General features: G+C 45.6%; 2 protein-coding genes across 5 annotated transcripts in view; one reads left to right on the top strand and one right to left on the bottom strand.

Annotated features, from left to right (window-relative positions):
* EPB41 (erythrocyte membrane protein band 4.1) overlaps positions 1-26,360 on the bottom strand; it is a 403,184-nt gene that overhangs the window by 173,632 nt on the left and 203,192 nt on the right. The gene's annotated exons all lie outside the window — the stretch shown is intronic.
* Positions 1-26,360, top strand: part of LOC134610845 (lethal(3)malignant brain tumor-like protein 3) — a 54,259-nt gene that overhangs the window by 14,362 nt on the left and 13,537 nt on the right. For all 4 annotated transcript variants that reach the window (XM_063454125.1, XM_063454144.1, XM_063454116.1 and 1 more), the window contains 10 exons: positions 2,439-2,574; positions 2,646-2,737; positions 6,966-7,117; positions 7,492-7,568; positions 8,042-8,127; positions 8,271-8,381; positions 8,574-8,688; positions 9,311-9,410; positions 9,497-9,661; positions 9,814-9,912. In XM_063454125.1, the coding sequence (XP_063310195.1) occupies positions 2,439-2,574; positions 2,646-2,737; positions 6,966-7,117; positions 7,492-7,568; positions 8,042-8,127; positions 8,271-8,381; positions 8,574-8,688; positions 9,311-9,410; positions 9,497-9,661; positions 9,814-9,912 (1,133 nt within the window). The remainder of the gene's footprint in view (positions 1-2,438; positions 2,575-2,645; positions 2,738-6,965; positions 7,118-7,491; positions 7,569-8,041; positions 8,128-8,270; positions 8,382-8,573; positions 8,689-9,310; positions 9,411-9,496; positions 9,662-9,813; positions 9,913-26,360) is intronic.

Here is a 26,360-nt window from a genome sequence, read left to right as displayed (position 1 = left end):
CGGAGTGAGCAGGGAGGGAAAGAGCCAGGAACAGGTTAATAGGTCCTATCGAGCCTTCGAGGCCTAGTTCCCTAGTCAGCGGAGGTTTTGGCTTTTAGATTAGGGATATCGCTTGAATACCTTTTATAAGAAGAGACAAGCCACCTCGCTAAGCTTTATTACTATATTTATTTTTACTTATTATTTTTTCTTCTTGTTTATTATTTGCTATTGGTGTCACTGAGGGTGTTGGGAGTAGGGCTTCCTCTTTCCGTTTGGAAGTCCTCTTGTGGGTATGGGGGAGGTATTTTGGAGCCTTATATTTTTTTTTTTTGAATTTTTTTATTTTGTTGTGCATTGAAGGTTACAAAATTGCTTGCATGGCCACAGCAGCTCTGACAAGCTCATTATTCGTAAAGTCGTGAACATATTAGTGGCATACGATTAACTGGCACATTTTTTGTTTTAGTAGATGAGACTCATAACACTTAGTGATTGTTAGGCGTTGCATAATATCAGGTATTGAGTATATGGTTACATGCAGATTATTTGCTTAGATTAGTTAGGTACACGCTTAGTTATGAATGTTACAACATCACCCCTTACGCCCCTTAGCTACACATGGATGCAGTAGGTAAGGCCTGAGAGATATTACATTAACCCCTTGCTTCTTATAGCTATACATGGATGCATTTGACACCTTAAGACAGGTATTATTTCGCCATATTTACGCTAATGAGAGTAAAGACTATTTAGGTCGTGCTCTAAAAGTCCCTTTGTGTCTGGAAAGTCCCACCGTCCGTGGAGTTAGCTTGTTCCATGGTTGTCTGGTGGGCTGCTCATGTTGTGGCGGCTGTGAGTTGGTTAGCTGGTTCTGCCTGGGGGCTGTGCGCCATCCGATTCTCTGGGCCTGGGTCTCGGAGTGTCCATAAGGAGATGTGGTGCAGAGTGGGGACTGATGTGCTCTGCAGGGTGTTCGTGGTCTTGCAGTCGTCCTCTGAGGGTGCTGTCTCTTCGAGGGGTAAGCGGCATGCAAGGATGCAGGGGTGTCTGCAGGTGTGCGGTTACGGCCTGGGCCTGTGCTTATTATGAGCTGCCGTTGTGGGTGAACAGCTTAAGAGGGCACTGAACAGGACTCCTTACCGCTGGGCCTCCGCCATCTGGGTGTCTGTGGCTGGATTGCAGGTTTCGCCGGTTATGCCTGTCTTGCCCCCTGTTCCTCCGGTTTATATTAGGTGCGGCGGCCATTTTGTTGCTCCCCATGCGGTCTCAGGTTGGGCTTCCTGCCGATTGGCTGTAGTGGTCGGGCCTCGAGGGTGTGTAGACCGGGATCACCCCCCTGGTCCATAGGGGTGGGGGGGGGGTACGGGGCCGGTGTCCCCTTGGGTCTGACTCCGAGTGCTGGACAGTGTGCTGCAGGGCGGCGGCCATCCGCCCCACTCGCCACCGGGGTAGGCCGCAATGGAGTCATGTCGGCTTCTCTCTACCAGGGGACTGAAGCCTATCAGGCCAGCCTCACCCTGGTTCCAGGGTACTCCGCCCGGTGGGGGCCGCCGTTGCCGGTCAGTTTGGGGTCGAAAATCTTTAGGTTTGTGTGCGTTTCCTTGGTAAGTTGCAGGAGCTGGTCTTGCGTGCGACCAGCCAGCTCGGCGGTCTGGCCCCGCCCCCCCTGGAGCCTTATATTTTTTTTAAGGGGTGCCCTCGAAGGCACGATGGGGCACTAGCTGTTTAGGACCTATTAACCCGTTCCTGGCTCTTTCCCTCCCTCCTTACTCCGATATTGGCTAGCAGACAGACAGATTTGGATTTTTGCTTGCCCCTTTCCCCCCTCCCACCCCCCCCCCCTTCTCAACCCACAGTTACTGTTCTAATTCTAAACCTGCATATACTTTTTGTGTACCAGCAGATATTAGGACATTTTGATTATAATAATTTTCACATTCCTGATTTTGGCTTTTAAGAGAATTGATTAAAAGTGATGTTTTAATATCATTATTATAATATATTTGGGATGCTCTCCTTTTCTTAGAGGATAGACGTGAGAGGTCTCTATATATTTTTTTTACCACTTGGTTTTACCTCTAGTCACTATATATTCTCGTTCTTATATATAGGAGTTACCCCCCCACACCCCCCATTCTTGTGAGCAAACTTACACTCTCTCCTTGCTTGAATTAATTTCATTTTGTCCCCCTGACTTAATGTCTAAAAAGGCAATGGTCAGTTTAATGTTTTTCCAGTAGAGTTTGGGTTTGCGTTTGCATTAATACATATTTTGTGCCTACATTTTGAGTATCTATGAATGCTCTTTTGATATTATTTGCCGATATGATTTCAGTTTGTGAATGTAGAGGCATGAATTATATATTCTTATTTAATAATGTTGCCTCTGGATAAGTTTATCCCAAAATATGTCAGTCTATGCTGATAGATAATATATAAATATGTATTTTTTTAAGGTTCAAGGTTACCGACTGCGACTCCATTTTGATGGATATCCTGACTGCTATGACTTTTGGGTTAATGCTGATTCCCCTGATATCCATCCAGTGGGGTGGTGTGAGAAGACAGGTCACAAGCTTCTTCCTCCTAAAGGTGAGAAATTGCCGGAAAGTTTATGCTCTGTATACTGCTTGCTGAATTGTTGACAAATGTATTGCTTTCAGGTTACAAGGATGGTGAATTTAACTGGGCTTCATTTCTCAAACAAAGTAAGGCACAGCCTGCACCGAAAACATTCTTTAAAAGTTACAATACGGTAAGAGACCGGAACTAATTTACAAGTGCATGCTCTTTTTACATTTTCTATGCTGTCCTTTTGTATTTGTCTTTGTGTATCTTTTTTTGTTCTTTAGTAATGTCAGAAAATAGGTTACAAGATATAGTGAATATCATCAACAAGTATAACAGAAGTAGGGTATGGTTACAATAACAGTTAGGATGTCTTGTACAGTGTACAACGTAAACAGAAACAAGACAGAATATAGTAAAAATGTGGTAAGGTCAGAAGAAAGATACTGCAGAACTAATGTATTTGTTGCCTAGGACAAATGGTCATTTTGGTAACAAAGGATCATAGATGTGTGTGGCGTTTGTTCTGGTATGTAAGATTACATGTTGGTTGTGGTTTTGTCAGTGTGGCACTTATTTTGGAGAATTGCGACCCAGGGCTCCCATATAAGTGTATTTTGGATATGTAGTAGTTAATTTCCTCCATGATTCTGATATTTTCCACCCTCTGGATCTATTCTCATATTGTATAGGGATTTGCCTGTTTCCAGTGGGCCGGAATAAGTTGGTCTGCTGTATAGGGGAGGGATGAGTGATCAAGGAGGAGCTGTGTTTTGGGAGAGATGGTGGTGGCAGAAGGAATAGGGTAGATTCCAGGGTGAACGGAATTCGTGTGTTGTTGACTGTTTGAGTCAACGTGTGTACACGTTTCCAAAATTTGTTTTTTAGGTGTGCATTGCGCCCAAATTTGGGTTGCGAGTGTGTCAGATTGATGGCCTCTCAAACAGGTGTATTTCTGTGGAGTTTGGATGGGGTATAGTGCTATCTTTCTTTGTTGGTTGGTAAGGTTAATGGAAGATTTGTGCACATGGAGGAATATTTTTTTCATTGCTCTAGGGAAATGGAGATGGGTAGTTCCCTTGCACATTTGTCGGTGGAGGGTGAGAGGTCTTGGTTTTGACTACATTGAAGAAAGTTGTATATGGATGAGAGGAGTTTCCCCTGTAGGGAATGTGTTGAACATAGTTGCTCTAATTTAGTCAAGTCGCTGTGACTGTTTGTGAATTTGATAAAGTGAACAATTTGGTTGTATTGAAATTGATGTTTTGCTCGTAAGTAAGGTGTTGGGGAGGATCGTAGATAGTGGCTTAAATCCTTGTTCTTGTAAAACTGAGTTAAGTGTAAGGTTTGTTGTGTTGTGGTATTCCTTGTAGGTCTAGCCTGATACACCCTCTTTGAAGAGCTGGTTGTATATGAGAAGATATAGTGGTGGGGTAGGGGGAGATGTGTCTGATAGAGGACCAGATGTGCAGTGTAGTAGAAATAGTTGAGTGGTTTTTGTGTTGTTATGAACATTTTACCTGACTTGTGCCAGGGGATTGTGTGGGTGGGAACCTGGAATAAGGCATCTTCAATCTTCACCCACTGTATGTCAGAATTTGGGTTTGACCATCCATATAGTCTTAATAGATGGACTGCTTTGTGGTACAGGTCAATGTTAGGTAGTCCTTCCATTCAAGGCTGACTTAAAGAGAGAGTGCGCTAGACAAGGGTGTTGATGGGATCATAGAAAGAACTTGAATATTTTTGTGTGTTAGTGAAAAATTGTTTAGGGAGTGTTATAGGGAGTACCTGTAGTGGGTACAGTATGCGTGGAACATGTGTTCCTGACCTTATAGTGTTTAATCCACCATTTAGGTGGCTTGTCTCCCACCCCCCCTTAGAAAAGGTGAAAACTCATCTTATTTGCAGCGCCGCGTGGGTCCCCTGGCCCTGCACCAAACTGCCTCCTTGGTGACATTATCAAAATAGCTAATTTTTAGCCAATTGGCTAAAATCTGCAAGGAGGCGAGGCCAAACACAGTTTTGGCCAATCAGCACCTTTTCATAGAGATGCATCTCTGTGAGGGAAAAATCAGCGTCTCCATGCAGAGCGTGCAGCACTGCCCCAGGAAGCACCTCCAGTGGCCATCTGAAGAGTGGCTACTTGGAGGTTTCCCTAGGGGACAATGTAAACACTTTTTTTTTCTCTGAAAAGGCAGTGTTTGCATGAAAATGCCTGAAGGTAATGATTATACTCACCAGAACAACTACATTAAGCTGTAGTTGTTCTGTTGACTATAGCGTCCCTTTAACCCCTTAAGGACCAAACTTCTGGAATAAAAGGGAATCATGACGTGTCAGACACGTCATGTGTCCTTAAGGGGTTAAGGATGTTGAGTCTACAAAGACATCCAAATTGGAATTTGTGCAAGGATTTCAAGTCTTTAGAAATTGTTGCAAGGAGCAGGGGAAATTCAGTTCATATAAGAGTGTGAGAACAATGGGCAAACATATACTCCAGTATTTAATAGCCATATTAGCCCACAAGACTTTTTTTTTGGGTGTAGTGTTGAAGTCTAGAGATGTGTTTAGAGCAATGATTTCACACTTGTATAAGTTTGCTAGGAAGTTAGAGATCTTATTTTGTAGGGTAATTTCTTTAACCCCTTAAGGACCAAACTTCTGGAATAAAAGGGAATCATAACATGTCACACATGTCATGTGTCCTTAAGGGGTTAGAGGGACACTGTAGTCACCTGAACAACTTTAGCTTAATGAAGCAGTTTTGGTCTACGTGCCCCTGCAGCCTCACTGCTCAATCCTCTGCCATTTAGGAGTTAAATCCCTTTGTTTATGAACCCTAGTCACACCTTCCTGCATGTGACTTGCACAGCCTTCCATAAACACTTCCTGTAAAGAGAGCCCTATTTAGGCTTTCGTTATTGCAAGTTCTGTTTAATTAAAGGACCACTCTAGGCACCCAGACCACTTCAGCTTAATGAAGTGGTCTGGGTGCCAGGTCCAGCTAGGGTTAACTAATTGTTTTATAAACATAGCAGTTTCAGAGAAACTGCTATGTTTATCAATTAGTTAAGCCTTCCCCCTAATCCTCTAGTGGCTGTCTCACTGACAGCCGCTAGAGGCGCTTGCGTGATTCTCACTGTGAAAATCACAGTGAGAGCACGCAAGCGTCCATAGGAAAGCATTATGAATGCTTTCCTATGTGACCAGCTGAATGCGCGCGCAGCTCTTGCCGCGCGTGCGCATTCAGCCGACGGGGAGGATCGGAGGCGGAGAGGAGGAGGAGAGCTCTCCGCCCAGCGCTGGAAAAAGGTAAGTTTAACCCCTTTTCCCCTTTCCAGAGCCGGGCGGGAGGGTGTCCCTGAGGGTGGGGGCACCCTCAGGGCACTCTAGTGCCAGGAAAACGAGTATGCTTTCCTGGCACTAGAGTGGTCCTTTAAGATTTTCTTATACCCTGCTATGTTAATAGCTTGCTAGACCCTGCAAGAACCACCTGTATGTGATTAAAGTTCAATTAAGAGATTGAGATACAATTATTTAAGGTAAATTACATCTGTTTGAAAGTGAAACCAGTTTTTTTTTTCATGCAGGCTCTGTCAATCATAGTCAGGGGAGGTGTGGCTAGGGCTGCATAAACAGAAACACAGTGATTTAACTCCTAAATGACAGTGAATTAAGCAGGGAAATGACCTATACACTAAAAAAAAAATGCTTTATTTAGCTAAAGTAATTTAGGTTCCTTTAAGAATATGTGCAAATGTGTATGAAGGGGCAGAGACTGTGAAGAGTTGATCATCGGCAAAGGTGGAGATTTTATATTCTCCACTTAATTGGAAGCCTTGGATCCGTGGGTTGTCCCTAATCCCTTACAAAAAGGGTTCAAGAACTAAAATAAAAAGGAGAGGGGACAAGGGGCACTGTCCTGTGCTATTTGGGATTGTAACTGGTTGGCATTGATGCACAATTTAGCTGTGGATTACAGGTAATTTACTTGCAGCCAGCTCAACCAAAGTTTGAGGACCAAAGCCCATATATTCTAGTGTTGCCCACATCAGGGAGCTATCCACCCTGTTAAACGCCTTTTCGGATTCTATGGAGAGTAAGATGTAGGAAGTTTTGGAGAATACATGACATAGATACATTTTTGTGGTATTATTTTTTTGCTTCTCTACCTGGTATGAAGCCTGATTGGTCAGGGTGGACTAGCCCCGGAAGCAAAGGGCACAGCCTGGTGGCCAGGATTTTGATGAATAGTTTGATGTCTATGTTTTTAAGTGAGATTGTTTCTCCTGTTATGAACTGTGGGTCTTCTCAACTCCTCTCTCTTTATGTCTTCTCAATAAAATGTATCTTTTCACCAACTCACTACTCTTGCTTACCCAATTTATTTGTAAGCATTCTTCTACCTGCAGCCTGTCACACCCTCTGGCTTTCGAGTGGGTATGAAATTGGAGGCTGTGGATCGAAAGAATCCGACCCTACTGTGTGTGGCAACCATTTCTGATATAGTGGAAAACAGACTCCTTATCCATTTTGACAGCTGGGACCACAGCTATGATTACTGGTAAAATACTTTCTGCTTGCAAGCTGACATGAAAGCAGTGGCAGAACTTAAGGCTTATCCATCACCTACTTGTAGAATTTTGCAATTTATACCCATATTCTCAAAATGCCTGTTGGCAACCTATTTCACAATGTATTTCAGATCCTTTATTGTATTAAGAATGTGTGGATTTGTTTTCATAAGGTAATAAGAAGATAAGGGTGTTTCGAACAAACCAAATTCGTCCTAAATTTACATTTTTAAGATTCATAAAAATGCTTGTCACTTGCACTTGTTTAAATAACTTTGACATACAGTATATTCGAGTATCCTGGTTGAATTTAGACTGAATTAGATCACCCTCATTATGAGGACTCATCACCTTCTTTTCACAGGTGTGATGCCAGCAGTCCGTATATCAGGCCTGTTGGGTATTGTCAAGATTCTGGGACAACTCTGACACCCCCACCAGGTAATCCAGGTCTGTTTGTCTGTCTCTTTTTATTCATAACAAAGGTCTATGAATACCCCATTATAATATGTATGTTACTAGTAAAGTAGTGATTGGGCACCCAGGATACATTGTTCTGTTTTTGTTTTTTTGTGCATTATATTTTAGTGGGCAGACTACCCCTTTTGTGTTAGAGTCTGGGTCTACATTACATGGATACATGCTGGTATGGCAGAGCTGCATATTTGAAGATCTCTATTTGCCTTTAGTGAATGATTTGCCTTTGCTGAATTATTCCCTGCAGGAGATGATCTGATGATGGTTTTGAAGGACATAATCGTTTTACCCTAATAATTATTGCCCTGTAGGCTTGTGTGAATGTCATTTCTTTAGCAGTCAATACAACTTAGTAAAAGCTTGTGCTGACAATAGATATGTATGCTAGGACTAAGTTATCAGCAGGTTGGTTAATTAACCTTTGCAAATGTTTTCAGAATATAAAGAGCCAAATAGTTTCTCTTGGGAAAGCTATTTAGAGAAGACTGGAGCACAGGCAGCCCCTGCAAGAGCATTTAAACCAGTAAGTAGAGTTGTTTGTTCCCAAAGCACATTCACTTTCCTTTAATTATTCAACATTTTCCTCCAAATATTTGCATGAGCAAAAACTGCAGCGTCTTTTTACACGTTTCCATTTTGCTCAGACTCTCCTTTCCTTTTTACTAGCGCCCACCACATGGTTTCCAGCCTCAAATGAAATTAGAGGCAGTGGACCGAAGAAATCCTATGCTAATCAGAGTTTGCAGTATTATACAAAGAGAAGAGAACCGCATACAGGTGACTCGGGGGCATTGTAGCATTTGTAATGCTGGTTGGTTATTTTGTACAATGTTAAAGAGTGATAAAAATGAAATGGCTAACCTAGAGCATGGTGAGGTGGAATGTGCTGCCATTTCTATCAGTTATACAAATGCCTATATTGGGACAATGCAGCATTTCATATACTAACACCTCTGTGCTTCCTTTTAGCTGCACTTTGATGGATGGAACTCGCTGTATGATTACTGGGTGGATGCTGACAGCCCTGATATTCACCCTGTGGGGTGGTGTGCAAAAACTGGACACCCTCTCCAGTTACCTCCAGGTGAGAGAAAAATCTTAATGTGAGCAAATGATCCATGTTGTAGTTCTCTGGCTGTCTTGGGGAGTTTGAGGGCCATATGCAGGTAACTTAAAGTGATCCTATCAATCACAGATTGTACGGACGTAAATATCACATTCAGGTGGGTATGGATCTAATTCTTTAATCTGCTGGAAAAGTCAATTTATGTAAAGATTGCATAGATGTATAGACAAAAAGATAATCGATCAGTCCTGTGATGAACCTGGCTGAAATGAACACACGGCATCCCACTTTTAATGGTGTGTGAGTGTACTGTACAGCTGTGGAATGCATCCACATCATTTTGGACAGCTGCCATGTGTGCATGTGGCTTTTATATTTGTACTATATATCTATTCTCTAACCCTGTACCAATCAATTAATGGTAAAAAAACTAACTATATACTTCCTCAAGAATTTGTTCTTTGTAAAGTAATTTTAGGTATGACAGGTCCACTTTAACAGCTGTCTCTCCCTAGCTCATGTGTAAAATATTTTTTTCATTTTAATAAGTGTGAGAAGGGTTTAGGTGCACTAAATCTAGAAAGTGTAACTATATGTTCCAACCCAAGGAATACTTGCCTTTTACTTTTCTTTTTATTAGGTATCACAGACACCACTTCAGTGCCAGGGCAGGGCTGTCCCATTGCTGGCTGCAAAGGAATTGGCCATGTGAGGGGACCAAGATATGGGACACACTATACGTATGTTTGGCTTTGATGTCACATAGCTGGCCGGTTTATGCATTGTTATGACAATAACCACTTGTTTTTTTCCATCTTTGTCATAGAGCTGTGGGATGTCCATATTCAGAGATTAATCTGAATAGAGAGAGTCTCTTGCAGGATCGTCTTAGTGGAGAGCGGTCACCTGTTGCCCACAGCACCTCAAAATCCAGAAGACCAGGAACTCCGAATCCAACAACAGAAAACCTACCTGAGCACAACACATCCAAGTAATTCAGTAGATCTACCAGAATTTCTTTCATAATACATCCCTACTATTTACACAATATCCATTATAATACTGAAATAGGAAATATGAAATAGAAATGTTTTCTCGTTGATGTTTCCTTCTACCCCTTCTGACTATGTCTTTGCTTTTCAGAAAATCTCCACCTTCTACAGAAGAACGATGGGGACAGGCTAACGTGTGGGAGATGGCAGAGTGGTTAGAGGAAGAGGTGGAAACTAAACCTGCAAAGAGGTGAGTCCCTTTCCTGTATTCTCCTATTAAATGTTGGCATTGCCCTTTGTCAGATGTGATCTATTGAATTCATGATGACCTGAAAGGTAGAGTATAACTTTTACATCCTAGAAGTTATGGGAACATTTAAGGCTGCCATGGGTACAGACTGGCAGTCCAACTAATGTTTAAAGGAACACACTCCACCCCCAATGAAAACATGCAGGTATTGACTTATGCTTGTTTTCTTTGGGAGTATATCTAAAAACAGCATAAAAAAGCTACAGATCTTGTCTGTAGTCTTTGCAAACACTCCCCCTTTTCCCCAGTCTAGACTATCAGTTAGGCTTTTTTAGACAATATGCCTCCCACTTCCATTGGCTGTGTGGATTCACAAAATGACTTGAGAAACATGTATGTTGGGGAGCTATTGACTGGCTTAGAGCATCACCTGACGCTCTCAGACAATCAGCAGCACCCCTATGGAGGCAGCGCGAGATGCAGGACAGGGACAGCGCTAAACCGAGCTGGAGAGAAGATCTTGGGGTTAACCAATTGTGAACGGTTTAACCCTTAAAGGTAAGCCAGCACCAGGTAACTCCTGGCACCATAAATTCCATTTTAGTTTTTATGGTGACTAGAGGGCTTCTTTTGTTTTCTCTTTTTTTAATTCTTTATTTTTCTTGTGCATTGGATGCCATAACAGAGCAGCCTGTAGCGCCACAACAGCGGTTTCAGGCATTTCAACTGCATACTTGGTCATGGCAAAGATAGACAGCACATTTTTTAGGTAGAACAAGATAGAAACATTTTTAAGTTTATAAACATATTAAGTACAGGTTAGCGTTGCACGTCTATTGTGTTGGTCACGATGGGGTCGACGAGCTTAAGGCAGGAATCCTACCATGCTTCCAACGTGCATAGTGGTGATTAAAAACGATTAGGCTTTGCCTAACTAGCTAAGATTTACATGGTAGGCATATCAGCCTAACTGCGCACATGTTTGTCAAGAGATCAAGAGTGGCGCTTTTAAGGTACGGTGCATAGTAACGTTCAGCTCGGTTATGGTTTGCATGTTTGCATGAAATCCTTCACACTAATGAGCTGCTTACTTTCTAAGCATATATAGAGATGGGCATGGAATTATGTAGAGATATACTCAAGATTGCATATTTGTCTAAACCCTGAGCCTTGGATAGTTATTGAAAGGTTTTTTCTAGACATGAGTAAATTTTGTGAAGGTAAAGACCACTGGCTTTGTATCTATACAGCATTAGAATATGTGATGCACCTAGAAAGCATAGAAAATACAAAACGATAAAACATAAAGATCAAACAGCCGCAGTGTGCAAGCTTATAGGTGGTACGAGTAGGCTGATATGTATGGGTTAGGTATAGAGGTCCCCTCATTAACAGCTGCTATTCATGGTTAGTCCCATGATGGTGACACTGCCGTAGGTAGCGAGCCTGCTTCAGCTTATGCCCGAGGATGGGAAACGAGAGTCTCAATATTAAGTCAGGATCTTGTCGGTAGGGTGTCTCTATGGCAGGCAACATGTTGTCAGTCCTAGTCCCAGTAGCTCTCGCTCAGCCCACGCCAAGACTTGGAAACAAGTGAGTGTAGTCCTGATATATTGCTGGGTAGGGCCTGGTTTGGTCGCTGTCCAGCCCCAGGCCTTGTTTTGGGCCCACCTGATGAAATTGCAGACTTGAGGGCTTATGACAGGATCCTTTCTAGAGGTGGTGTGACCGGGTCTCCTGGGTGTTTGGCGCCACTTGCGGCAAGGAATCTTCTGCTTTTGTGGTCTATGTGTTCCCGGCCTAGAGCTACGGTGGATGGCATATTGTGTCGCCTGAGTGAGTGTCCCACCCGTGGAAAGTTTTCTCGCCATCCCCAGTGGGCCTCTCTTCAAACCTCGTGTGGGGTGGGTGATGGTGGTACTTGCCTGCAGCTTGTCCCAGAAGGCTTGGAAGATTGCCTCCAGCCTGGAGTCAAAGTAGTTGAGGTTTGTCCCATGCGTTTGGCTGGGGTTTTGAGATGTCTGTATAGGGGCCTCCGCCATCTTGTGTGGTCTGGGCTCTGCCACGTGTGACTCACACAGAGAGGCGGTACTGATTTGAACGCCGGTTTTCGGCGTGAATGGGTCCTCCACTCCTTCTTTATTTTGCCAGCTCGATACATATAAAAGAGCCGTCAGGGGGACAGAACTTTAAAGGCGCATTTAGAAGCGCTAAAACGCGCGTTAGGTAGTTTAGTCAGGAGTGGCTCCACACTTTGAGATTTTAGTCCATCTAGATTGAGTGAACTAGCTTTGGGATTTTGGTGGTTTATTAGGAGGGAACTTTAGAGTCACAAGTTTAGGTTGGTGTTTTTTTAGCCTAGTTTAGGCTCCGGTTAGAAGGCTTTGGTTCACTTACTTTTTAACATAGCGCACTTTGATATTTGTGCAACTTTGTTGCTTGCTTATTTTGTAACCTCTAGCCTTCTAGCATTCCTTCCCATATAGGAGCATCATAGTCACCTAGAGTATTACTCTTGTTCTCTGCCTTTTCCTTCCCCATCTAGTGACTAGTTTTGACATTAGATCTCTACCTTGAGGTGGTTTTGAAGAACGACAATTTTACTATTGTTATTGTCCACACCCACAGTTATTGTGGTGCCACTCCTTATTTTCATTTGTTTTCTTTATTATTTTCTCTATAGTGTTTACATTGTTTTATTTTATTACTAATAAAGGTTAAGTTTTAGCATTACATCTAGTATGGGGTTTCCTCTTTTGGTTGATCTGGTGTAGGGATGAGGAGTTTCCCCATCTCTCTGTAGATCTTCCTTCCTGTTTTTTCTCTCTATACGTATGTAAGGGTTACCCCATTTTTGGATTCCCCGGACACACTTACAGGCTGGTTGCCCCAGGCCACTGGCTTTTTGTCTTTTCTTTTTTCACGTGTCCGCTATGCATGGTATGCGGTGGCGGTCGGGTGGGAGCTGGGCTTCCAGTGCGGACCGGGATAACCCCCACCGGTCCAAAGGGGGGGGGGGGGGATAGGAGACCATCAGCGTTGATTGTTGGGTCTGGCCCTGGGGAGAGTGGCCGCCTCCCCCCAGCTCCATCGCCATTAGGCCGCACACGGCGTGCCGGCTACCCGGTTCCGGCGGGCATCTGTAAAGCATCATTTTGTTCAGCGGTGCACCCTCAGTGTGGGTAGAGCACCCTGGTTGTGCTGTGGGTTCAGTAGCCATTGATTTCGCCTCGAATTCCGCCCGCTCGGCAGGAGCTCGTGGCATGCACGTCTGTGCAGCTCCGAGGTCTGGCTCCGCCCGACTAGAGGGCTTATTTGAAAGTTCATATTTTAGTTTCTATTATCCCTGTCTCCAGCTGAGAGCAATTAGTCATTTTTCAGTGGATGTTGCACATGCAATAAGACACCTCTCCTGCATACTCCTTTTTTGGAAGCAGAGACTTGCTTTCCATAACAGGTTAAATCGCCAACACTTTGCTGGCTTAATTTTATGTAAATACCTTATCTGCTCTCTCTCCATTCTAAGATCACCTGTCCAAAGCTTCTACAACAAGTAGTTCTGGCTATTGCTCTGACACACATGCAGTTACACAGATACAAACACTATCGCAGAATCAGATACACAGAAACACATCAGCAAATACTGCCACGCATCTAGATATACACACTGCCACACTTGCAGATAAACAGTGTTTGCTGATGTGTGTCTGTGTATTTGCATGTGTGGGTCTGTATGTGTTTGTATCTGTGTTTTGTGTGTGTGTCAGTATTTGTATCTCTGTATTAGCATGTGTCTATGTATCTGCACTGTATATACTAATATGCCTGGGGCAGAGGAGACACAAGGGGATCCTGGAGAAGCAGGGAGAGCCGAATGCAGAGAAAAATGGGAGATGGGACAAATAAAAATGTATACATGTTGAAACGGCAGCAACTGTATTATTTACAAACATTTTTCTAATATGAGGGGTACAATTTATGGAAATGGGTGACCAAGAGGTACACAAGTAAAAAAAGGTTGGGAACAACTGTATTAGTGGTTGTCCCCTCCCCCATGAAAAAACAATATATTACATACTATTTGTATCTAATGGTGGATTATCTCTGACCGCAGCTCTGCTGTGCCCTGTGGAGACCATCAGTAGTGATAGTCTCCCCTTCTTGTCTGGAGAAAACTGGTGCATGTGCAGTGATTGCATCAATCAAATTTGACAATTGCCCAATAGAATTATTCTCATAAGGAAGTAATGACTAATGCCTTCCTATGAAAGCTCTTTGCTCCTGCTTGAACGTTTGTTAAATTAGGAAGGCCTCCAGGCTGTCATCTTGACTGCCTGGGGGTATTTCTAAATTGTTACAAATAAATTCATAAAAGTGACGGTTCGTAAACACTTTTATGAATTAGGACAAAAGGTGCATGCAGTTTACTCCCAAACACTTCCACCAAGCTAAAGTGCTTTAGTGTGTAGGAATGTCCCATTAATAAATAAATACAATCTTTATCACTTATACGTACATGAAATGAAAGAAAATAATCGAAAAATGGAGAGTGAAAACCCACAAGCAGATACGAACACCATGTATAGAGTAAGCAGCCAGTCACAGAAGCCCTGTGTCATGTGTTGCGTTACAATGGTGAGGCTTCCCAGCCATAAACCTCACAATTGTCAGGGCTCCCAAGCTCCATGTAACAGGTGGATGTAATGCATAAAATGAGGCTAAATTAGTTAATTTTAAAAATGGGGTTTTACATAGTTAAATAGCTGAAAAGAGACTTGCGTCAATCAAGTTCAGCCTTCCTCACATTTGTTTTTTGCTGTTGATCCAAAAGAAGGCCAAAAAAAAAACAGTTTGAAGCACCAATTTTGCAACAAACTAGGAAAAAAAATCCTTCTTTTCCCCGGAATGGCAGTCCGATTATTCCTTGGATCAAGAAGCTATTACCCTAGATTGAAAAAATATCCTTAAATATTCTGTTTTTGCAAGTATACATCTAGTTGCTGTTTGAATATCTGTATGGACTCTGATAAAACCACTTCTTCATTCAGAGAATTCCACATCTTTACAGTAAAAAAACCCTTTTCTTTGCCTTAGACGAAATCATCTTTCCTCCAGTCTAAACGCATGACCTTGTGTCCTATGTAATGTCCGGTTTGTGAATAGATTTCCACACAATGGATTGTATTGGCATTGGATATATTTATATAATGTTATCATATCCCCTCAACGTTTTTCTAAACTAGAGGTTTAAATTTGTTAACCTTTCTTCATAGCTGATATGTTCCATTCCTTTCTTATTAATTTTGTAGCCCGCCTCTGCACTTTTTCTAGTGCCATGATATCCTTCTTTAGAACAGGTGCCCAAAATTGCACAGCATATTCAAGATGTGGTCTTACCAGTGATTTATATAGAGGAAAAATGATATTCTCATCCGGAGAATGAATGCCCTTTTTCATGCATGACAATACCTTACTGGCCTTAGCCACTGCTGATTGACATTGCACATTGTTGCATAGTTTGTTGTCTATAACAACTCCCAAGTCCTTTTTGTGTGTTGTTATCCCTAATTCGCTTCATTAAAGGAACACTCCAGGCACCCAGACCACTTCTGCTCATTGGAGTGGTCTGGGTGCCAACTCCCACTACCCTTAACCCTGCAAGTGTAATTATTGCAGTTTTTCATAAACTGCAATATTTACATTGCAGGGTTAACTCCACCTCTAGTGGCTGTCTATTAGACAGCCACTAGAGGTCACTTCCTGGGTTCTAGCACAGGTTTCCTGTGCTAGAGCGTCGCTGGACGTCCTCACGCTGTGTGAGGACCTCCAGCGTCGCTCAAAACCCCATAAGAAAGCATTGAAATGATTTTTCAATGCTTTCCTATGGGGAGACGTAATGCGCATGCGCGGAATTTCCGCGCATGCGCATTAGGTCTCCTCGGCCGGTGAGCGAGATTAGTCTCGCCCACCGGCCGACGTAATCACTAGGAGGAGCGTCGCGGAGACAGCGGCGAGGGACATCGCCGCTGTCCCAGGTAAGTCACTGAAGGGGTTTTCACCCCTTCAGTAACCGGAGATTAGTGGGTGGGAGGGAGAGGGACCCTCCAGTGCCAGAAAAACGAATCGTTTTTCTGGCACTGGAGTTTCCCTTTAAGAGTATACGTTGCTTGTGCATTCTTTACGCCCAAGTGCATAACTTTGCATTTTTCAACATTAAATTTCATCTGCCATTTGAGTACCCAGTCCCCAGTCTATATAAATCCCTCTGCAGCAAAGTAATATCTTGCTTACATTGTATTACTTTATAGAGTTTTGTGTCATCTGCAAACACTGAAACATGTCTTTCAATGCTTTTATTCAAGAGCATTTATAAACGTGTTAAATAGAAGGGGTCCCAGAACAGAACCCTGAGGGATACCATTTGCCACCTCTGCCCAGTTTGAAAATTTACCATTAATGGCAACTCTTTCTACTCTATTTTTAAGCCAATGCTCTACCCAAAAACAAGAATTTTCATTTATACCGATTTCTTTGAGTTTGAACACTAATCTGTTGTTCGGAACTGTATTAAATGCCTTGGTAAAATCCAAATAGATCACATCCACTGCAACACCCTAATCTATACTTCTACTTACTTCTTCGCAGAATACAATCAAGTTAGTTTGACATGATGTGTGCTTCATAAAACCATGCTGATTTTTACTGATAACCATGTTCTTCTCAAGGAATTCTTGAATATTATGCCTTAATAACCTTTCAAATATTTTCCCAGCCACAGAAGTTTAGCTCACAGGTCTATAATTTCAGGAAGGATTTTAAACCCTTTTTGAATATAGGAAGGATATCTGCCTTCCTCCAATCCTCCGGAACATTTCCTGAAAGAAAAGCATCTTGAAAGATTAAAAACAGAGGTTCACCTATTCCTACACTTAGTTCCTTAAGTAGTCGTGGATGAATACCGTCAGGCCCTGGAGCTTTGTTTATATGAACTTTCTTTAGTTGCTGCAGCACCTTGTATTGAGTTAACCAATTAAAATTTTTCTGCAAGTTTTTAGCAGCAATCATTTGCACATCTATTGCCATGGTTTCTTCCTTAATATATACGGAGAAGAAATAGTTATTTAAAATGTCTGCCTTTTCCTGGTCTTCATTAACTAACACCCCTATTCCAATTTCTAGTGTACCTACACTTTCATTTTTTTTGTTCATTATTTTTTTTTTTTTTTTTTTTTTATTTATATTTTATTGGAGTTTTATATACAATAAAACACTTTTCCAATATATGATTCTCAATATCACGACACTGTTGTGCCTTCTCGTATGGGTTACGGCATTCAATGCATCACATAGATCATAACGTTGAACAAACATATATACATCATGGCATTTCAGTAAACTTTATATAACTTGGTAAGGTGACGCTAATTTCGTCGGGATCATCAGGAGGGACAGACCTCTGTGCAGTATGTGTGCTGGTGTTGGTCGTGTGTGAGTTAAGTGCAGGCTATGGGCCCTATGTGTAGGACTGAGTGCGCTGTAAAGCTACTTGTCATTATAAGGTAGGTAAGGTGAGCAAAGTCCCCTATATCGGAGCTAGGCGCTTTATCTCCCCTCTCCTGCGTTGGTTATGTTCTCCTGGTGTCTGTTTTCGCAGACTTTGGGCAGAGGCTCCAGAATTGCCCCGATCGCTTGATTCCATTAGCTGTGTGATCTGCTGTGGTGGCCTTGGTTGGTGCAGGCTCTGGAGGAAGGCTTCTGGGTCACCTGTGGAATCCAGCGTATTCACCACCTTGTCGCCTGGGACCTCTAGTGTTCCGTCCATCCCCCATCGGTATTTAATTCTTGCATCTCGCAGGCGTTTTGCAATTGGGGCCAGCTTCCTTTTCTCTGTCAGTACTGCGAATGGTAGGTCTGCGTATATCGTAATCGAGTTGCCCTCGAAGTTTATGTTGCCGGTGTCTCTGGAGTATGTCATAATAGCAGACCTTGCAGCCACGTCAGATGTTACTGCTATGAGGTCTCGTGGTGCCTCCGTGGGAGCCGATGCCGATTTGCGTATCCTGAACGCCGACACCAGCAGCTGGTTGTTCTCCCCTCTCTTTAGGCCCATGGCTGTTATCATTCGCTGCAGGAAGGGTAGTAGCTCTGGTCCCCCGACATGCTCAGGAACCCCTCTGACTCGGACATTGCGGCGCCTGTGCCTGGACTCCTGCACGGTCACCATTCGGGTAAGTTTCTGGATCTGGGTGGTCATTTTCTCAAGCTGATCGTGGGTGGCCTGGGTTCGAGTGTCTCGTGCCGCCTCCCTTGACTCAAGATCAGTTACTCTGGTTGTGAGCTTACCCAGATCCGCTTGGGCTTCTTTGAGGTCTGCTTTCCACACCTTCCTGAAGTCTTGTAGGAGGTTTCTGATATCCCCCCGTGTCGCCGGTAGTGAGTCCCCCTCTGCCTCTGATTCCGAGTGCATGCTGCTTTCCGATGTGGAGGCCCTTTCCTCCTGCTCGTCCCTAGATTCCATTGAGGCCTCTTCATCGCTCTGAGCCTCCGGCGCCATCTTAGCTGGCGCGCGCGGAGTCGGCCTCGCAAACGAAAGCCTAATGTCTGGTATTTTCGAGGTCTCTGGCTGTTTGTTTTTTTTATTTTTTCGCCCCATGGTCGGCTCTGGGTGTGGGGCCGTGGGGTGACAAAGTTTGGGAGCGAGATTGTTGCTGTAAGGTCACTTTTTTTGCCGTTTTTGCGGAGCTCCTCTCTTAGACGTCTGTTCAGTTGCTAGGTTGGCCACGCCCCCATTATTTTTTTTTTTTTTAGAATTGATGTACTTAAATGCTTTTGCTCTCTTTGGCTGTAATTTTTTATTTATTTTGAAGTTTAGCGAATCTAATCACCGTTTTGCACACATTATTGGTTTCCTTATATCTTTTATAGGATGCCTCTGATTTGTCAGATTTAAATGCTTTCAAAGTCCTTTTTTTTTTTTTTTTGTGAATATAATTTTTATTTATTCGTTGCGTTAGTATCAAGGAGCAATGAGACTCGCAGGTCTCCAAGATATGTTATGGTAAAGAATAACAGGTCGGGCACGCAGGCCCACAGCGTGAACAGACTCGCAGGTCCTCATGCTCTGGTGTTATGTTCATCATATAATACAGGTTTTCATGCATATTATAAACGGGATGAACCACATGTACTGAAACCGTTTTTAGTCTAGGTTAGTTAGCATTTTACACTGTGTCGGTATTTGTGATGTGAGCACCGTTGTTCGTGTCATTCATCTATTCAAGAACCTTGGTGCGTTCGCTATGTCTCAGCTAACTTATATAAGTGTCGTTTGTATGTCGGTGTTCTCACGCTATCATTCGGTTCATTCAGTGTATTAGAGGTTCGTGCTGTGTGTGCGTCTGGGCTCGTAAGCCTCTCTTCTGACCTCCCATAGGGCCCTTTGTCTTGCGTCATGTGGTATTGCCCTTGTTGAGTTCGTGTTTTCCCCCACCGTTACTGTAGTATTTCATATGTTTATGTAGGGTTATGTTGGTGTTGTGGGCATGAGATTCCACCTTGCTGAGTGGGTGGTTGCGACTTTAGTCGTGTCTCATCCGGGCCCGTCTAAAGTTATCTTGTTCGTTCGTCAGGTGTGTCCTAGAGGCGTTATCCCCGACTGATCGGGGGAGTTCGTGCAGATCTATGAGTGTTTCCGTTCAGGGTACGGCTATCCCTTGTCGCGGTGGGTGCGGTATAGTGGGTTCGGGCAGTGGTATAACTCAGGTTGTTAGAGAGGGGGGTTCTGTCCCTGTCGTCTGTCGGTCTTCTTCTGTCGTCTGGTGTGTGTGTGTGTTCTGAGTCCTATCTGTCTGTGTTGTGGTGATCGTCAGGGTCGGTTCTGAGTTCTAGTTGGAATCCCTCCTTTGCTGTCTCTAGGATCCAGTGCGTCCATATGCTCATGTAGGTCGTAGTGGTGTTATTGGCCGTCATGGTCAGCTCCTCTATTGTCCGGAGTTCCTCCATTTGGCCAAACCAGGTCAAGAGCGGGGGTGTCACGGTTTGTTTCCAAAATTGGGGGAGCACTCGTTTGGCCACATTAAGTATTCTAATAGTCATGGACTTTTTGTACCTAGAGTGGGGAACTGTTGTGTGGTGCAGGAGCATCGCTGCCGGTTCCAGGGGGGAGGGCGCGTCCGTGAATTTCTCTAGCATTTTGTGTATCCTCTTCCAGTATGGCTGGATCATCGTGCAATCCCACCAAATGTGTTTTATAGTGCCTTCCTCTCGCTCGCATCTCCAGCATAGCCTGGAGTGGTCTGGGTTTACGTGGTGGAGGAGATGTGGTGTCTTATACCAGTGTGTTGGCAGTTTCAAAAATGTGTTTTACTGTGTGTGGAGCAGTGGTGTGTGAGGTAGCAGATGGATTCCCATTCTACGTCAGTAAGCGTGTTGCCGAGGGCGGCCTCCTATTTTCCCATGAATAGGGGCGTCTCAGAAGGGGTTTCTGATTGTAGCATGGAGTATAGGAAGGACACCCCATGCGGGAGTGGGTCTGGGTGTGAGCTGACCACCTCCTTATTTTTAATCTTTTGTTTTACTTCTCTACTAAGCCACATTTTTTTTCAATTTGTTTCTTTTATATTTATTACCCAATGGTACATACTGAGAAATGTACCTTTCTAATATTTGTTGTAAGATGTTCCATTTATCCTCGGTTTTATTTTCACTAAAACGTTTATGCCAGTCAACATATTGTAAAGCTGCCCTTAACTTATACAAATTTGCCTTTTTCAAATTTATATGTTTTAGTATACCCCATGTGCTTTTGTTTTTTTGAGTTTATTTCAAAGGACACTATATTGTGATCACTATTTCCCAAGTGCTCACCTACTTAATGTTGGTCAAAAGATCAACGTTGTTTGTTAGAACCAGGTCCAGACAAGCGTCCATTCTAGTTGGTGCTTGTACAAGTTGTGACATGAAGGTGTCATTTAACAAGTTTAAAAACCTAATTCCCCAAAGTCTGACACGGTGCGGCGGAACGAAATGGCCGCATAGAGACTGAGCTCCTCCGGCCCCACTCTACCACGCACAAATTACCAGCCACGGGAATGGGGAAGCACACCAAGGCGGGGAACACCCCCAGACCAACGGGGACCCGCCAGGTGAGCCAGACCGCTTCCATGCGGCAGTTCTTGGCCGCAGCGCCGGATCCGCCATCCCAGGCGCCGTCCGAGGCCTACACTCCATCAGAGGCCTCTACGCCACACTCCCTCTCCCCAGGCCGTGATGAAGCCAGGGAAACCCCACCACCGGACTGGCTAGCCCTCCTGCAAGCACTACCCACACGGGCAGACCTTACCCAGGCCACCTCAGCCCTGCAGTCCTCCATCAGGGCAGACATACAGCTGATGAGAGCTGATATCCAGGGCATAGCAGACCGCATGGCCCAGATAGAAGCAGACCATGACTCCCTCACTGCAGCACAAGCAGCCCATGCTGTGATCCAATCTAAACAGAACACCCAAATGCAAGCAATGGCCAGACATATAGAAGATCTGGATAACAGAGGCCGCAGACAAAACCTACGAATAAGGGGCCTGCCAGAAGAAGACTCACCTGCTCTTCTTAAAGGTACACTCACGGCCATATTCAACAAGCTCCTGAGTCGCCCCAAAGAGACTCCCATAGACTTCATCAGAGCACACAGGGCTTTGAGACCCAGGGGTCCACCAGAAGCACCGCCTAGAGATGTGATCTGCTGCCTTGCACTTTATTCCCTGAAAGAAGATATCCTGCATGCAGAGCGCACAAGAGGTGACATCGACTTCGAAGGCCAACAACTACAACTATACCCAGACCTATGCCCAGCCACCTTGGGTTATCGCAGAGCACTGAAACCACTCACCAGGTTGCTTGTGTCCCAGAAAATCCGATACCGCTGGACCTTCCCTACAGGCCTGATAGCCACCACCCAGCAAGGCCCTAGGCTGATCCGCACCCCACAGGACCTACAAGAGCTGTCAGAGGAACTACACCTACCTCCCCTCCACATGTCTTGGCCAGACCCGCTGGATTTTTACAACAGCCCACCCGTGCAGCAAGGAGTATCTCTACCATTACAGCGCAGAAACCAGACGAGATTAGAGACTGTGAGACCGGCTGGAGCAACGCGCTAGTGGACTTTCGAGACGAACCAACAAGCCGGGAGCAGCGCACTGAACTCGTAACTATGCATTGAGACACTATACACATAGGCCACATAATGCACCGCTACACTACCTTGCACTCCACGTACCAGGGGAGGGGGGGTTACCCTGAAAAGGTTATTCGGGACAATCTGATTGCTCACCCTGAAGAAGCACAAAAGACACACTGGGGACTTAATGTCTACTGAACACTTGCTTGGGTGGGGGATCCGGGGGGAGGGGGGGAGTGATGAAGGGGAAGATTGGGACCACGTATTGGGCCGCTAGGAGAAAGAGCCAGTGGGCACGTGGGAAGGCAATCCCGGAAAGATAGCCCGAGTAGCCCTAGCTAGGAAACACAGCCAGATCCCCAACCGAGCTCCCCCACCTTACAGGGCGACCTCAACGGGGAAGCACGAATGCTAGGGTAGGGGTGGGAGTACGTAAGGGACAAAATGAGGCCAACCAGGTACATACAGCAACCACACCAGCCTGCAAGTTAGCACATAGATACACACTGCCTCACAAAGGGGGGGGTTGGGTAGCAGAGGTGTATCAGGTAGGACATGACCGACTCCAGGGGTTTGCTCACGGACATGCACCCAAGTGGGAGGGGGAGGGCTGGAGCTGGGCCAGGTAGCTGCCGACACCGCCCGTACTGACCAGATAGCTCCAGGGAGGAGGGGGGCCGGGGGACATAGGAGACCCAGACAGGAGAGAGTTACACCACACTTGGCCCTTGGAAGGGGGGGGGGGGGAAGTGGGGTAGAGGTCACAAGGCCGCGCTCCCAATAGACAGGGGCACATAGAAGTTGGCGAGGGGACTCGGCGGTGCCGACAGATGCGGCGCAGTCGACTCCTGCTTAGCCCGTACCCTAGTCTTTTCTTTTTGTGTTTTTCTCCTTATCCTTCTAGTTCTCATTTTATTGGTGCTTCGATACCAACAAGGTTTATTGTTATATTCTGTTGTAAAGTTTGCTATTTGTAGCTGACGCTTGCCTCTCCCAGCGGAGCCCACGGGGACAGGGGACGAACCCGCAAGGGGTGACCTGCCCACGAGGCGCACGCAAAAGCCAGTCGCCTCCATCCACCCCGACCAATCCCACCCACCACACCCTGATCATTTAGAACCGTACCAAATATGCCGTCCCACACCACACACAAACAAGCCAAAATAAAATTTCTCTCCATTAACTAAAGGTATGAATGTACCCGAAAAGCGTTCACACGCCCTACGACACTTTCATAGCCAGAAGTCACAGGTAGTTTTTATCCAGGAAACACATTTCAAAGAAGGCCAAGTGCCCAGACTGACGGACCGACACTACGCACAGTGTTTTCTAAGCAATAACCCTGAAGGGAAATCCAAAGGCACAGCGATACTAATTCACAGATCGCTGCACTTTGCACCCACCGACACACTACGAGACGACCACGGACGATTTGTTTGCGTCAAAGGAACGATCGCAAACTGCACATACACGTGCGCGAACCTGTATACCCCCAACAAACGCCAACACCAATTTCTACGCACGACACTCAAAAAGATTGAGGGGTTTGCGGAGGGTTGCCTGGTCGTGGGAGGCGACTTGAATGTGGCCCTGTCGCCGAACATAGACACATCTATGGGGTCCTCCGCAACTGTGGACTGCTGGAGAGCACTTCACCCTGACGACCGTGACTACACTTTTTACTCCATCCCCCATAGGACATACTCCAGAATAGACTACTTATCCCGCATTACTACCTGACCGAAGTAAGACGAACTGACATCGGGACGGCGACGTGGACCGACCACGCCCCGATCACGATGACACTAGTCTCCCCACTTTTCAGGCCCACCTGCAGTAACTGGAGACTCAATGAATCAATGCTAAACGACGTAGTAACGACGACTGAGGCCAGGGAGCGACTGACACAATACTTTACAGAAAACGATACGCCTGAGGTCACACCCCTCTGCCTCTGGGAGGCCCATAAAAGCGTGATTAGGGGCCACTTTATAGCAAAAAGTGCCGCGTTAAAAAAGGCCAGATCCGCTAAACTTAAAACCTTAATAACGGATATACAGGAGCTGGAACATAGGCACAAGCAAACCCACCTACCAGCAGACTGGACACAACTGACTGAACTCCGGAGGGAACTTTCCACCATTCTAAACACCACTCACAACAGGGCCTACCTACACACCAAAGCATTCTTCCACACTAACGCAAACAAATGTGGTGCCCTCCTTGCCCGCATGATCGCCAAAAAGAGAGCGGCGGCCTACATCCCAGGGATCCGGGACAGGGAAGCTACAAAGCATGCCGACCGAGATGGCCAGAGCTATCCGGACATACTACGCTGGCCTATATTCGCTAGACTCACAAGGAGGAGAAGAGACTAGAGCCGACAGGAAGACTAGGGTAACAGACTACCTAGAACCGCTAATACGCAAGCACATCTCTCTAGAGGCGAGAGCAGACCTGGATGAACCAATCGAGACACACGAAGTAGCGTGGGCCCTCAAAAAGGCCAAGGCGGGTAAGAGCCCCGGTCCAGATGGCCTGCCCTCACGCTACTACAAGACCTACGCGGAGCTTCTCGTCCCTCGCCTCACGACAGCACTGAACGCGATCCGAGAAGGGCAACAGTTCCCGACGCAGACCTTGGCGGCTAACATCGCCTTGATACCCAAAGAAGGGAAAGATCCTGAACACTGTGCGAACTACCGCCCCATATCACTTCTCAATTGTGACCTGAAGCTGTTCACTAAGATACTTGCACAACGAATACAGGCCTATCTTCCGAACTTGATACACGGAGACCAGGTGGGATTCACCCCACAACGGGAGGCACGGGACAACACGATCAGAGCACTGTCCCTGATACACGTCGCGAAGACTAGACAGGAGGGCCTTCTCCTGCTCTCAACAGACGCGGAGAAGGTGTTCGACAGGATCGCATGGGACTTTATGTTCCAGATCCTTGAAACGCTGGGAATGGGACCATCCATGATGGCCTGGATCAGAGCACTATACTCGCAACCTACAGCTCGGATCTGCATAAACGGGGCCTTCACCGACCCCTTCCAGATACGGAACGGGACCAGGCAGGGCTGCCCACTCTCCCCCCTGCTCTTCGTGCTGGCCTTGGAGCCGTTCCTGAACTCGGTACGCAACAACCCAAACATCCCTGGGCTGAGGGCAGGACATGGGAAACACTCAGTTGCAGCATACGTTGACAATCTCTTGTTTTTTGTGACCGAACCCGAAACATCCATGCCCGAGATCATGAAGGAATTTGAATCGTACGGAGCTCTGTCAAACTTTAAAATCAATTTCTCTAAATCCACGATCCTCAACGTATCCATCCCGGGGCCCAGAGCAGCGGCCCTTCAACGAGAGCTACCGTTCCGATGGTCCGACACCTCCCTGAAATATCTTGGCGCGGTGCTCACAAAAGACCTATCCCGATTATACGAAGCAAACTTCCAACCGCTTCTGACCACCATACAGAAGGATCTACAAGATTGGGACCAGGTCCGCCTCTCGTGGTTTGGAAGAGTGGGTGTGCTCAAAATGAATGTCCTCCCGAGGGTCCTGTACCTGTTCCAGGCCATCCCGGAGGCCATCCCGGAGGCCTTCTTCACCTCCCTCAGATCGCTCGCCCTTAGGTTCACATGGCAGAAACAAAAGGCGAGAATTAAACACGACGTGCTCACACTACCGAAAGCCAAAGGAGGTCTGGCCCTGCCAGATTTCAAGAGATACCACAGGGCCACCCATGTCCAAAGGATACTGGAGTGGACCAAACAAGGGGTGCAGAAACTGTGGAAGGATGTGGAATCAATGCTAGTAGGGAGGCCGATGGCAGTCCTCCCCTGGCTGGACCCCCAACAGGGTAGACAACTGGCAGCCCCACACCCCCTAATTAAAGCTACCATGCAGGTGTGGCACACGTTGGCAACGCCACTCTCGCTCACCACCACACCATCCCCAATGCTGCCACTAGTCCACAATCAAGCCTTCCCACCGGGAAGAGAACCGAGGTCGCTGGCTCTACTACTGAGCCACGAAATACCGAGGCTATGCCACACCATGGACAAAGGCCACACTAGGACGCTGGAGGCCATGACGGGAACCCCCAATCACTCATTCATGACGCGATTCAGATACAGACAGCTGGCAGGGTTCCTACGGGAAGCTACTCAAAACAGGCACACCCTCAGACCACTCACAGCTTTTGAAGAGCTATGCATTGATCCGGACCCTTTGGCTAGAGGCCTATCAGCGCTCT

The sequence above is a fragment of the Pelobates fuscus genome, chromosome 1 (genome assembly GCF_036172605.1).
Source record: "Pelobates fuscus isolate aPelFus1 chromosome 1, aPelFus1.pri, whole genome shotgun sequence".
Classification (NCBI taxonomy): domain Eukaryota; kingdom Metazoa; phylum Chordata; class Amphibia; order Anura; family Pelobatidae; genus Pelobates; species Pelobates fuscus.
This window is presented reverse-complemented; position numbering and strand designations above follow the sequence as displayed.